Raw genomic sequence first — 15,076 nt, forward strand, 5'->3', positions numbered from 1 at the left:
GTTGATCAGTGATCAAAGAGTCAACCTGGAGAAGCCTAAATGCAGACAGAGGGGAAATCAACCCATGGACACCAAGAATTGAAGAATGTTATGTACTTTGACAAAGAGACAACAAGGATCATTTTAACATTTATTGCAGGGTGAACAATGGATAAGAGTGAACTGAAGTCACTGAAAAAGTAAATTATGCAGTGTGCAAAACAATTTGCTAGTGGTTTGAATAGTCATAAATATAGACTCCTTTTTAGATACATTTTTTTTGAGGAGAAGCCCACAAGACAATGATAATGTGGACACTTTAGAGTAGATTTTTTTTGATCCTGCTCAAAGTGAGGTAACTTGCATGCTTAGATTTTGATGATGCGTGAATATAGCACATGAGAGTCTTTCAGAAATATTTTGCATAAATATTTAGATAGATCTGGAGGGACCATTTGTTAGTTTATGTTCTTCATACTAGACATTTCCTTTAGTTTAGCGTAATCGGCGACCACACTTTGGAAGTGGTTCAAGAGTTCACCTACCTAGGCTCAACTATCACCAGTAACCTGTCTCTCAATGCAGAAATCAACAAGCGCATGGGATAGACTTCCACTGCGATGTCCAGACTGGCCAAGAGAGTATGGAAAAATGGCGCACTGACACGGAACACAAAAGTCCGAGTGTATCAAGCCTGTGTCCTCAGTACCTTGCTGTATGGCAGCGAGGCTTGGACAACATATGCGAGCCAAGAGCGACGTCTCAATTCATTCCTTCTTCGCTGCCTCCGGAGAATCCTTGGCATCAGGTGGGAGGACCGTATCTCCAACACAGAAGTCCTCGAGGCAGCCAACATCCCCAGCTTATACACCCTACTGAGCCAGCGGCACTTGAGATGGCTTGGCCATGTGAGCCACATGGAAGATGGCAGGATCCCCAAGGACGCATTGTACAGCGAGCTCGTCACTGGTATCAGACCCATCGGCCGTCCATGTCTCCGCTTTAAAGACGTCTGCAAATGCGACATGAAGTCCTGTGACATTGATCACAAGTCGTGGGAGTCAGTTGCCAGTGATCGCCAGAGCTGGCGGGCAGTCATAAAGGTGGGGCTAAAGTATGGCGAGTCGAAGAGACTTAGCAGTTGACAGGAAAAAAGACAGAAGCGCAAGGGGAGAGCCAACTGTTAAACAGCCCCGACAGCCAATATTATCTGCAGCACCTGTGAAAGAGTCTGTCACTCTAGAATTGCCCTTTTTAGCCACTCCAGGCGCTGCTTCACAAACCACTGACCACCTCCAGGCTCTTACCCATTGTCTCTCGAGACAAGGGGGCCAAAGAAGAAGAAGAAGAAGCATAATCAGTAAGTGGACCCTGGAGAGGGTACGGCGCAGATTCAGCAGAACGATATTAGGGCTTCAAGGGTTAAAGTATAAGGTCAGGTTGCATAAACATGGCTTGTTTTCCATTGAGTTTAGAGGTTGGGGAGTAAACTAACCACAGTATTTAAAATGATTAAGAGATTTGACAAGGTAGATACAGAGAAACTATTTCCTCGGGTGGAGGAATCCAGAACAAGAAAACATAAAATTAGAGCTAGACAATTCAGAAGTGAAATCAGGAAGCACGTTTTCACTGAAAGGGTCATGGAATCTGGAACTCGCTCCCCAAACAGATGTGGATGCGAGGCCAATTGCAGTCTCAAAGATTGAAATTGCTAGATTTTTGTTACACAAGGATATCAAGGGACATGGACAAAGATGAGTGAATTGAGTTAATGTACAGATTGGCCGTGATCTAATTAAACAGACTCAAGAGGCTGAATGGTCTACTCCTGTTATTGTTACTTTACTAAAAAAGAATGAACAATACATGTTTTGCTCCGATTCTAACAGATAGTTGTGGTGAATAATAGAAATATGTAAAGATGAATACTAAAATCTAAAAATGTTTCTGCTTTCTCTGTAGATTGACATAGTGAAGTTGCTTTTGAAGCATCATGCAAATCCTAATCTTCTTAACTGTAATCAGGAGAAGCCCTCAGGTATGTAAAGCTGAATCATTGACTTTGATAACTGCACTGCAACCATTATTCCATCTCCCAACAAAACGTGGCCTGTCCTTTTACTTATCATTTCTTGGTTGCACATAGTACATACAAACACATCACACACACACTACTATCCCCCTCCCCACACCCTCCACACACATACACACCCCACATGCACACCCCTACTTCATACACATAACAATATTAACAACAGCTTATATTTATGTAACGTCTTTAACATAAGAAAATGTTCCAAGGTGCTTCACAGGAACATTATAAATCAAAATATTAGGCCTGATGACCAAAAGTTGGACAAAGAAGTAGGTTTTGAGGAGTGTCCTGAAGGGGAAAAGTGATGTAGGGAGGCAGAGAGGAGTAGGGAGGGAATTCCAGAGCTTAGGGCCAAGGCAACTGAAGGCACGGTCACCAATGGTGGAGCGATTAAAATCAGGGATGCTCAAGAGGCCAGAAATAGAGGAGAGTAGATATCTCAGAGGGTTGTGGGGCTGGAGGAAAGACAGAGATAGGGAAGGGCCAGGCCACGGAGGGATTTGAAAAGAAGGATGAGAATTTTAAAATCCAGACATTGCTTCACTGGGAGCCAATGTAGGTCAGCAAGCCTGATAGGTGAATGGGACTTCTTGTGAGTTAGGACATGGGCAGCAGAGTTTTGGAATGAACTCAATTTTACAGAAGACCAGCCAGGAGTTCATTGGAACAGTCAAGTCTAGAGTCAAGTCAAGGCATGAATGAGGGTTTCAGCAGCAGATGAGCTGAGGCAAGGGCGAAGGGCAGAAGTGGAAATAGGTAGTCTCAGTGATGGTTCGAATATATGGTCAAATATGACACCAAGATTGCAAACATCCATACACCGGCACCTCACATAAACATACACACCCCTCACAGACACACCCCTTCCTCACAAACATCTCCCCACACACACACCCCTCTCACACACATACACCCACATACAGAGACATACCCCCAACACACACAGACACACCCCCAACAATAGAGCACAGAACTGCCAAGGATAATAATCTTCAATTAATATAAATGTCTACATTGTTATATTGATGTCCATGATATGAAGAGAACCTAGGTGTTATGATTTGAGGTTGCTCCGAGTCCTTAATTCTCATTGCAAAGGCAACTCCCATAGTTGAGCATGCCATTCATTCGGATGAAGTCATAGAGTTCTGATGAAAGGTCATCAACCGAAAACATGAACTCTGTTTCTCTTTCCACAGATGCTGCCAGACATGCTGAGTATTTCCAGCATTTCTGTTTTTAATGCCATTTATGTGTTCAGTTTATGGGATACAGGAGTAATTTTTTGATTCTGTGCATCAAGCAAGGAGCAATACTTCAATGAAAGATGGGTGTTCTATAGGCTCTGATATTAATACTATTTCTGGGACTTACTTTGAGTGAGACTCCCGCTAGGATTGAGGGATTGGTGAATTTACCCTATTATGTTGAGAGGACTGAAATTGAAACCATTAGATTTAAATAAAATAGTTCCAAATTCAAAGCAATTCATTCCCCCAAAACCCACCGTATTTTTAAAACACCATTGCAATCATTGGATATGAACTGAGGCCACCAGAAAGCAGTTCCAATTCACTAGTGTCTGTTCCTGCACCCATAGTAGAATCATACCTTTTAGTTTATATTGCTTCTCCTCGTTGCTCCTGCTAAAATGCACTTCTTGGGGTTAAAATTGCATCTACCATGTGCAATGGTCCATTCCACCTGTCTATATCCTCTTGAAGTCTATCACTATCCTCCTCACAGTTCACAATCCTTCCAAGTCTTCTGTTACCTGAAAATTTTGAAGTTGGGCCCTGTACACCCAAGTCTAGGTCATTAATATATATCAAGAAAAGCCGTGGTCCTAGTCTTGACCCTTGGGAAACACCACTGTAAATCTTCCTCCAGTCCGAAAAACAACTGTTCACATACTCTCTGTTTCCTGTCACTCAGCCAATTTCATATACATGCTGCCACTGTAACTTTTATTTCATGGGCTCTAACTTTGCTGGCAAATCTGTTATGTGGCAATTTATCAATCGCTTTTTGGAAGTCCATATACATTACATCAAGCATAATACCCTTATCAACCCTCTCCATTATCTCATCAAGAAATTGAATCAGGTTAGATAAATGTGATTTGCCTTTAGCAAATATGTGCTGGATTTGCTTAATTAATCCACAGTTGTCCATGTAACTATTAATTTTGTCCCAGACTATTGCTTCCAAAAGTTTTCCCACCACTGAGAGGGTCAGGTGTCAATTGACTGGACTGCAGATGCTGGGTTTATCCTTATGCCCTTTTTTGAACAAGAGTGTAACATTTGCAATTCTCCTGTCCTCTGGAACCACCTTCCCCCATATCTAAAGTGGATTGGAAAATTGTGGCCAGTGCCTATGCAATTTCCGCCTTTACTTCCCTCAGCATCCTCAGACGCATCCCATCGATCCTGGTGACTTATCAACTTTGAATATACCTAGCCTTTCTGGTACCTCCTCTTTATAAATTTTTAGTCCATCCAGTATCTTAACTACCTCCTCTTACACAATGGCTTTGTTAGCGTTCTTGTTTAGAACCTCAGCCATGCCCTCTGCTTTCACGTGTAGATCTCATTTTTGGTCCCTAATCGGCCCCACCTGTCTTCTTACTACCCTTTCACTATTTATATGCCTATTTTTAGATTCCCTTTTATGTGAGCTGCCAGTTTCTTATTCTCTTTTTTTTTGGCTCCTCTTATTTCCTTTTTCACATCGCCTCTGAACTTTCTATATTCATCCTGATTCTGACTTGTATTAAACAATGATATCTTGTCATACGCACCCTTTTTCTGCTTCATCTTACACTCTATTACTTTTGTCATCCAGGGAGCTCTGGCTTTGGTTGCCCTACCTTTCCCCCTCGGGGGATGTACCTCAAATGCATCCGAACCATTTCCTCTTTAAAGGCAGCCCATTGGTCTGTTACAGTTTTTCTTGCCAATCTTTGATTCCGGTTTACTCGGTACAGATTCATTCACTACCCACTGAAATTAGCCCTCTCCCAATTACCAATTAAGTATTTTTATTCTGGATTGCTCTATGTCCTTTCCCATTGCTAACCCAAACCTTATGATACTATGATCACTGTCCCCTAAATGTTCCCCTTTTGACATTGATCCACTTGAGCCAACTCATTCCCCAAAACTAGTCGAGTAGTGCCGCCTCCCTCATTGAGCTGGAAATGTACTGTTCAAGAAACTTCCCTTGAACACCCTCTCTTCCCTTTACACTATTACTGTTCCAGTCTATATTCAGATAATTGAAGTCCTCCATTATCACTACTTGTCCCTCTCTGTAAATCCCCTTCAAATGTTCTCCTCTATATCTTTCCCACTAGTTGGTGGTCTATAGAATGCATACAGTAGTGTTATGGCACCTCTATTGTTTCTGAACTATAACCAAATAGATTCTGTTCTTGACTGCGTCAGGACATCCTCTCTCTCCAGCACTGTAATATTCTCCTTAATCAATACTGTCGATCCTCCTCCTTTCTTTCCTTCCCTGTCTTTCATGAGTTGGTAGCATGGTGGTAATGTCTGTGAACTAGTAATCCAGAGGCCCATGCTAATGCCCTGGGAACATGTGTTCAAATCACACCATGGTGGAATTTAAATTCAAGTAATTAATAAAAATCTGGAATTGAAAGCTAGTCTCAGTAATGCTGCCATGAAACCATCATCAATTGTCAGAAAAAAACCATCTGGTTCAGTAATATCCTTTAGAGAAAGAAATCTGCTGTCATTACCTGGTCTGGCCTTTATGTGACTTCAGACCCACAACAATGTGGTTCAATTTTAACTGCCCTCTGAAATGGCCTAGCAAGCCACTCACTTGTCAAGGGCAATTAGGGATGGGCAACAAATGCTGGCCTTGCCAGCAACACCCACATCCCATGAAAGAATTTTTTTAAAACTTTATATCCAAGAATATTCTATACCCAGTTCTACCCTCTTTTGAGCCAGGTCTGTGTTATTGCCACAACCATCATATTCCCCTGTAGTTATCTGTGTCTGCAGCTCACCAACCTTATTAACCACGCTTCATGCGTTTACATACATGCATTGTAAACCTGTATTAGATCTTGGTGTATTTCCTCTTACTCTAACCCCACATGATGCCTTACGATTTCCTACTCCAGTGTCAGCTGCCTCTTCCAATCCATCGTGCCCCTTGTTTCTCCTTTATAATGCTACATCCTGGTTCCCATCCCCCTGCCAAATTACTTTAAATCCTCTCTCATAGCACCAGCAAACCACCCCATGAGGACCTTTGTTATGGCCTTGTTAAGGTGCAGGCCGCCCGGCCTGTTAGGGGAGATTTAACAGCGATGCTTAAAATGGCTGGGTCGGGAATCAAAGTACACAAACTTGAGACAATTGACAAATGAAGCTGGGGAAATGAGGACATTTTTTACACTGCAAGTTATTGTGATTTGGACTACACTGCCTGAAAGGGTGGTGGAGCAGATTCAATAGTAACATTCAAAAGGGATTTGGATATATACCTGAAAATGAAAAAAATGCAGGACAATGAGAAAAAAGTAGGTGAGTGGACTAATTGGAATGAACTTTCAAAAGTGCCAGCACAGGCACGATGGGCCAGATGTCCTCTTTTTGTGCTAGATGATTCAATGATTGTATGAAATGCAGTCTCTTTTTAAAGCTAAGGTAGATATCTTTTTGAATAATAAAGGAATTAAGGGATACGGTGAGAACGCGGGTAAGTGGATCTGAGTCCATGAAAAGATCAGCCATGATCTTATTGAATGGCGGAGCAGGCTCGAGGGGCCGGACAGCCTACTCCTGCTCCTACTTCTTATGATCTTATGATCTCCTGGAATTCAGTGTGTACTAAGAACATAAAAACATAAGAATAGGAGCAGGGGTAGGCTATTTTCCCCTCGAGTCTGCTCCGCCCTTCAGTAAGATCATGACTGATCTGACCAATGCCCTCAACTCCACTTTCCTGCCTTCTCCCCATAACCCTTGACTCCCTTGTAGATCAAAATCTATCTCAGCCTTGAATATATTCAATGACCCAGCCTCCAGTGCTCTCTGGGGTAGAGAATTCCAAAAATTAACAACCCTCTGAGTGAAGAAATTTGTCTTCATTTTCGTCTAAATGAGAGACCCTTAATTCTGAAACTGTGCCCCCTAGTTCTAGATTCCCCCATGAGGGAAATATCCTTTCAGCAATAACCTTGCCAAGCCACCTCAGAATCTTACATCTTTCAATAAGATCACCTCTCATTTTTCTAAACTCCAAGGCCCAACCTGCTCAACCGTTCCTCTTAAGACAACCCCTTCATCCCAGGAATAAACCTAGTAAACCTTCCCTGAACAGCTTCCAATGCAAGTATATCCCTCCTTAAACAAGGAGATCAAAACTGTATGTAGCACTCTAGGTATGGTCTCACCAATGCCCGGGACAGTTGTAGCAAGACTTCCCTAACCTTACACTCCATACTCCTTTGCAATAAAGGCCAACATTCCATTTGCCTCCCTACTTACTTGCTGTATCTGAAAGCTGATGTTTTGTGATTCATGTACGAGGATATCCAGATCACGCTGTACTGCAGCATTCTGCAATCTCTCTCCATTTAAATAATATTTTGTTCCACTATTCTTCCTACGAAAGTGGATGACCTCACATTTTCCCACATTATACTCCATCTGCCAAATTTTTGCCACTCACTTAACCTATGTAATATCCCTTTGCAGACTCTCTCGGCTGGATTTTACACGACGGCAACCATAAACAATGGCGGCCTGCATGTGTGGGCAGCACTTCGCGGAGCCTCCGTGATAATAGATGCGGCGACTTATTTAAATGGCCAGGGTGGACTGCCCCCCACTGCACAGGCGCCAATGCCATTATTAAAGGGCTTCGAGCCTTACTTAGCCATTTAAAATTTAAAGGGACATTTTTTATAAAACATTAAGTAACTTTATCCTGACCCTCTCCCACCACCCCCCCAATAACCATAGAAATAAGTACCTGCCCTCTTACCCCACCCCCATCAAAACATTTATCTGGTGCACCTGACCTTACCTTCCACCAAAGTTCATAAACTCTAAAATTTACCACTTTCCACCATCCCCTAGACCAATTAAATTAGTTTTACCCCGCTCCCACCCCCCACTCCTGCACTGAGAAAGGTACCTGCTCCCCCCCCCCCCCACCACCAATGTTCCGCCTCGGATCTCCAGACGGCGATCCGAAGGCACGGGAGTGCTGGCTGGCGGCACCAATATGATACTGAAACAGATGGCGGGAGCGGGTAATTACTTTATTCATTTATTTAAATAAATTTAACTATGCAAATTTGGCTTCAGTTGCTGAGCGGCGGGTGGGATGCCATGAGGCCTCGCTGCCACGGGCAATATTGGGCCAGGCCTTCCTGGCATCAAGGCCTGTGGTGGGTCTCTGCTGAAGGCATTTTCCAGCCCCAAACCTCCCCGCCCTGACCCCCGATGTCGGGGGCGGGGAAGGGGCGGGGGGCCGTAAAATCCAGACCTCTCTGTCCTCCTGCCAACTTACTTTGCCACCGAACTTTTGCATCGTTAACAAATTTGGCTACAATATACTTGCCCCTTCAACTAAAACATTAATATAGATTGTAAATAGTTGAGGCTCCAGCATTGATCCCTGTGACACCCCATAGTTACGGTTTGCCAACTAACAATGACCCATTAATCCCGACTGTCTGTTTACTGTTAACCAATCCTCTGTCGATGCTAATATATTACCCCCAAAAGAATGAGCTCTTATCCTGTGTAGTAACATTTTAGAGTCATAGAATTATACAGCACAGAAACAGGCCAGTCGACCCATCGTGCCTGTGCCAGCCAGCAAGCACTTAACTATTCTAATCCCATTTTCAAGCACTTGGCCCGTAGCCTTGTCTGTTGTGGCATTTCAAGTGCTCATCTAAATACTTCTTAAATGTTGTGAGGGTTCCTGCCTCGACCATCCCTTTAGGCAGTGCTTTCCAGATTCCAGCCACCCTCTGAGTGAAAAGATTTTTCCTCAAAATCCCTCTGAACCTCCTGCCCCTTACCTTAAATCTATGCCCCCTGGTTATTGACCCCTCCACTAAGAGAAAAAGTTTCTTCCTATCTAACCTATCAATGCTCCTCATAATTTTGTATACCTCAATCATGTTCCCCCTCAGCCTTCTCTGCTCTAAGGAAAACAACCCTAGCCTTTTCAGTCTCTCTTCATAGCTGAAATGCTCCAGCCCAGGCAACATCCTGGTGAATTTCCTCTGCACCCTCTCCAGTGCAATCACATCCTACCTATAATGTGGTGAACAGAACTGTACACAGTACTCCAGCTGTGGCCCAACTAGCGTTTTATACAGCTCCATCATAACCTCCCTGCTCTTTTATTCGATGCCTCGGCTAATAAAGGCAAGTATTCCATATGCCTTCCTAACCATCTTATCTACCTGTGCTGCTGCCTTCAGTGATCTATGGACAAGTACACCAAGGTCCCTCTGACCCTCTGTACTTCCTAGGGTCCTACCATCCATTGTATATTCCTTTGCCTTGTTAGTCCTCCCAAAATGCTTCACCTCACATTTCTCAGGATTAAATTCCATTTGCCACTGCTCCGCCCATCTTACCAGCTCATCTATAGCGTCCTGTAATCTAAGGCTTTCCTCCTCACTATTTACACCACCAATTTTTGTGTCATCTGCGAACTTAGTGATCATACCTCCTATATTCACATCTAAATCGTTAATGTACCCTACAAACAGCAAGGGTCCCGGCACCAATCCCTGTGATACACTGCTGGTCACAGGCTTCCAGTCTCAAAAACAACCCTCGACCATCACCCTCTGCCTCCTGCCACTAAGCCAATTTTGGATCCAATTTGCCAAATTGCCCTGGATCCCATGGGCTCTTACCTTCTTTACCAATGTCCCATACGGAACCTTATCAAAAGCCTTACTGAAGTCCATGTAGACTACATCACCTGCTTTACCCTCATCTACACATCTAGTTACCTTCTCGAGAAATTCAATCAAGTTAGACAGACACGATCTCCCCCTGGCAAAGTCATGCTGACTATCCCTGATTAATCCCTGCCTCTCCAAGTGGAGGTTAATCCTGTCCCTCAGAATTTTTCCAATAGTTTCCCTACCACTGATGTTCTACTCACCAGCCTGTAATTACCTGGTTTATCTCTGCTACTCTTCTTGAATAGTGGTACCACATTCGCTGTCCTCCAGCCCTCTGGCACCTCTCCTGTGACCAGAGAGGATTTGAAAATTTGTGTCCCTGCTATCTCCTCCCTTGCCTCACATAACGGCCTGGGATACATCTCATCTGGGCCTGGGGATTTATCCAATTTTAAGCCCGCTAAAACAGCTAATACTTCCTCCCTTTCAATACTAATATGTTCAAGTATATCACAATCACCCTCCTTGATCTCTACACCTACTTCGTCCTTCTGCATAGTGAGCACAGATGAAAAGTAATCATTTAAAACCTCACCTACATCCTCCTGCCCCACACACAGATTGCCACTTTGGTCCCTATTGGGCCCTGCTCTTTCTCTGGATATCCTTTTACCCATAATATACTTATAAAACGCCTTGGGATTTTCCTTTATCTTGCCCGCCAGTGTTTTTTCATGTTCCCTCTTTGCTCTCCTAATTACGTTTTTAAGTACCCCCTTACACTTTCTATACTCCTCTAGGGCCTCCGCTGTTTTCAGTGCTCTGAATCTGCCATAAGCCTCCTTTTTATCCTGATCCAATCCGCTATATCACTTGACATTCAGGTTTCCCTGAACTTTTTCGTCCTACCCTTCACCTTAATGGATACATGTTGGCCTTGAACTCTCGCTATTTCCTCTTTGAATGATTCCCACTGGTCTGATGTAGACTTTCCTACAGGCAGCTGTTCCGAGTCCACTTTTATGTGATGCCTTATCGAATGCCTTTTCAAAATCCAAATACACTACATCGACTGGTTCCCCTTTATTCAGCTTGCTCGTTGCATCCTAAAAGAATACTAATAAATTTGTCAAACATGATTTCCCTTTGATAGAAACATAGAAACATTGAATATAAGAGCAGGAGTAGGCTATTCAGCCCTTCGAGCCTGCTCCGCCATTCATTATGATCATGGCTGATCATCTAACTCAGTAACCTGTTCCCGCTTTCTTCCCATACCCTTTGATTCCTTTAGACCCAAGAGCTATATCTAACTCCTTCTTGAAAACAAACAATGTTTTGGCCTTAACTGCTTTCTGTGGTAGCGAATTCCACAGGCTCACCACTCTCTGGGTGAATAAATTTCTCCTCATCTCAGTCCTGAAAGGTTTACCCCGTATCCTTAGACTATGACCCCTTGTTCTGGACTCCTCCACCATCGGGAACATCCTTCCTGCATCTACCCTGTCAAGTCCTGTTAAAATTTTATAGGTTTCTATGATATCTCCCCTCACTCTTCTGAACTCCAGCGAATATAATCCTAACCAACTCAATCTCCCCTCATACGTCAGTCCCACCATCCCAGGAATCAATTTGGTAAACCTTCGCTGCACTCCCTCTATAGCAAGAACATCCTTCCTCAGATAAAGAGACCAAAACTGCACACAATATTCCAGGTGTGGCCTCACCAAGGTCCTGTATAATTGCAGCAAGGCATCCCTGCTCCTGTACTCGAATCCTCTCGCTATGAAGGCCAACATACCATTTGCCTTTTTTACCACCTGTTGGACCTGCATGCTTACCTTCAGCGACTGAGGTACGAGAACACCCAGGTCTCGCTGCATATTCCCCTCTCTCAGTTTATAGCTGTACAGATAATAATCTGCCTTCCTGATTTTGCTACCAAAGTGGATAACCTCACATTTATTCACATTATACTGCATCTGTCATGCATTAGCCCACTCACTCAACTTGTCCAAATCACCCTGAAGCCTCTCTGCATCCTCCTCACAACTCACCCTCCCACCCAGTTTTGTGTCATCTGCAAATTTGGAGATATTACATTTAGTTCCCTCATTTAAATCATTAATATATATTGTGACTAGCTGGGGTCCTAGCACCGATCCCTGCGGTACCCCACTAGTCACTGCTTGCCATTCGGAAAAAAACCCATTTATCCCTACTCTTTGTTTCCTGTCTGCCAACCAATTTTCTAACCATCATAATACACTACCCCCAATCCCATGCGCTTTAATTTTACACGCCAATCTCTTATGTGGGACTTTGTCGAAAACCTTCTGAAAGTCCAAATAAACCACATCCACTGACTCCCCCTCATCAACTCCACTCGTTACATCCTCGAAGAATTCTAGTAGATTTGTCAAGCATGATTTTCCTTTCGTAAATCCATGCTGACTCTGCCCGATTCTCCCACTGTTCTCTGAGTGCTCTGCTATAAAATCTTTGATAATGGACTCTAGAATTTTCCCCACTACTGACGTCAGGCTGACTGGTCTATAATTCCCTCCTTTCTCTCAACCTCCCTTTTTATAAAACCATGTTGATTCTGCTTGATTGTATTTTGATTTTCTAAATGTCCTGCTACTACTTCCTTAAAGATGGATTCCAGCATTTTCCCAATGACAGATGTTAGGCTAACTGGACTATAGTTTTCAGCTTTCTGTTCCCCTCCTTTCTTGAATAGGGGTATTACATTTGCGGTTTTCCAATCCATTGGGACCTTTCCAGATTCTAAGGAATTTTGGAAACTTACAATCAGTGCATCCACTATCTCTACAGCCACTTCTTTTAAGACCCTAGGATGCAGGCCATATTTCATGCATCATTTTCATTTTAGTCATCATTTTTCCTGGGAAGACTGACTCAAAAAATGTTTATTATAATGTCAGATGGAATTTGAAGTTTCTTTTTTTTCTAGCTTGTTTTCTTTCGATTTATCTAGATGAAACAGGCTGTATTTTGTTGGCTTTGAGAACGCCAAGTTTACAAACTTCTGGGTTTTTTCTGCACTAGCTGGTGACCCATGGTGTAGCCATATGATTAACATGATGGAAACAGGTTTGATATTTTGAAAGTCTCGTTTGATAGGGAACTAAGTTTCTCCAAATGTATAAACTCTTGAATTTTGAAGGCATTAGCTTGCTGAAGGGCAAGTCTGAGTTTGAGCCAACCTTCCTTTTTAATCACAGCAAAATCTTGTTTTATGAAAGATTATTATTTAAACTTCCCTCTTCTGTTGATATTGTATATATATTCAGCACAACTAGTGATGAAAAGCTTCCAGTGCTTTCTCAAAGGCTGGCTTATCTGTGTAGAAACCATTCCCTTGGAAGTTCACTATTGCTTCGCCAATATTGCTTTGCCCAGTGATGCTACAAACTGTGGAGTATAAGTCTCATTAGATCCCAAATTAATATGGACAGACCAGACAAATGATTTGTTCTTACTATTACAAAGAAGCAATCATTGTTAAATTGCTGCCCCTGTAGAACTACATTGGTGTATCGATGTCACAGTGCAGGGATGTTAGAGGTCTTAACAAGGCTGGATTCAGACCCTTACTCTAGGCAACAATGAATTAGGGGAGACAAAATATTCTCGTGAAACACAGTAACCCTTTTATTGATCACTAAGTATATTAGCGATACAACAATATTCTCACCCAAGCCTTTTGAGTTTGAGTTGGGAATGGACTCCATCAATTAGTCACTCCATTGTGCCATCTCTCCGCATCTTCTGATGCTTGACTAGGCCGCCCGTTCCCAACTGCAATGCCAATCTCTGAGTTATCCTCCTCTTATATCGATATTCCCATCTTTCTTGACCCTTCTGGCACCTGCTTGTCTGATGAGACAATTTCTCTTTTCTCACTTGGTTAGGTTATCCGATTGCCCTGACGGAGCACTGACATTCAGATTCGAGGGATAGCCCCTTTTCCTTTGTTCCTGTCGGTGCAGTTCATTGGAACAGTCAGTTCTGAAATGCCTGCATGCCTAGCAGAGTACTCTTTATCTTGGTCTCCGTTGTCCTGGTCTATGGCTTGTGATTTGACTGCTCCCAGCTCAGGCTGTTCCATTAGGCTGGGTTTGTGGTTGAATTGCTGTAAATAAACAAGACAGGGTTTCTGTGACCACATTATTCTGATTACTCATTAACAACTGAAAAATCTAATCGATTCAACATTCAACCTTTCCCAATCAGCCCATCAACACTTGTAAAATTGTAGTCATTCTAAAATCCAATCAATTACGATTAGGCCATTAACTTAGGCTATGAACATTATAAAATAGTAATGTTCTGACAATTGCAAAAATATGAAAAAATTCTATAATCTGGCTGATAATGGAAAAGCAGTCGACGTCTCCATGTTGAATATCTCTGGTTCAGAGTCAAACTGGAGTGTGAGTTGGAGACACTCCGACCCAGAAGGGAGAAAGAGCAGTACCTCGACAGTTTGCTCCAGACTTTGGTCACACCTCGTAGAGAGGTACTGAATTGGGGGAACGCTGCTTTCAATATGATAAAACAGGATTTGGCCAAAGTCAATTTGGAGCAGCTACTTGTTGGAACGTCTACATCAGACCAGTGGGAAACAGTCAAAAAGGAAATAGTGCGGGTTCAGGGCCAACATGTTCCCATAGGGTGAAGGGTAGTATAAACAAGTCCTGGGAACCCTGGATGTCAAGGGATATGGAGGATTGGATAAGGAAAAAAAAGGAGGCTTATGGCAGATTCAGAGTGCTGAAAACAGCAGAGGCCCTAGAGGAGTACAGAAAGTGTAAGGGTGTACTTAAGAAAGTAATTAGGAGAGCAAAGAGGGGACATGAAAAAACACTGGCAGGCAAGATAAAGGAAAATCCCAAGGCATTTTATAAGTATATTAAGTGCAAGAGGAGAACCAGGGAAAGAGTAGGGCCCATTCGGAATCAAAGTGGCAATCTGTGTGTGGAGCCGGAGGATGTAGGTGAGGTTTTAAATGATTACTTTTCATCTGTGTTCACTATGGAGACGGA

At 43.0% G+C, this 15,076-nt stretch overlaps 1 protein-coding gene across 3 annotated transcripts in view; it reads left to right on the top strand.

The window, feature by feature from the left end:
• The window catches only part of myo16 (myosin XVI), an 878,535-nt gene that overhangs the window by 307,802 nt on the left and 555,657 nt on the right, over positions 1-15,076 (top strand). For all 3 annotated transcript variants that reach the window (XM_068034136.1, XM_068034135.1, XM_068034137.1), the window contains one exon: positions 1,945-2,020. In XM_068034136.1, the coding sequence (XP_067890237.1) occupies positions 1,945-2,020 (76 nt within the window). The remainder of the gene's footprint in view (positions 1-1,944; positions 2,021-15,076) is intronic.

This window comes from Heterodontus francisci, chromosome 6, assembly GCF_036365525.1.
Source record: "Heterodontus francisci isolate sHetFra1 chromosome 6, sHetFra1.hap1, whole genome shotgun sequence".
Taxonomy (NCBI): domain Eukaryota; kingdom Metazoa; phylum Chordata; class Chondrichthyes; order Heterodontiformes; family Heterodontidae; genus Heterodontus; species Heterodontus francisci.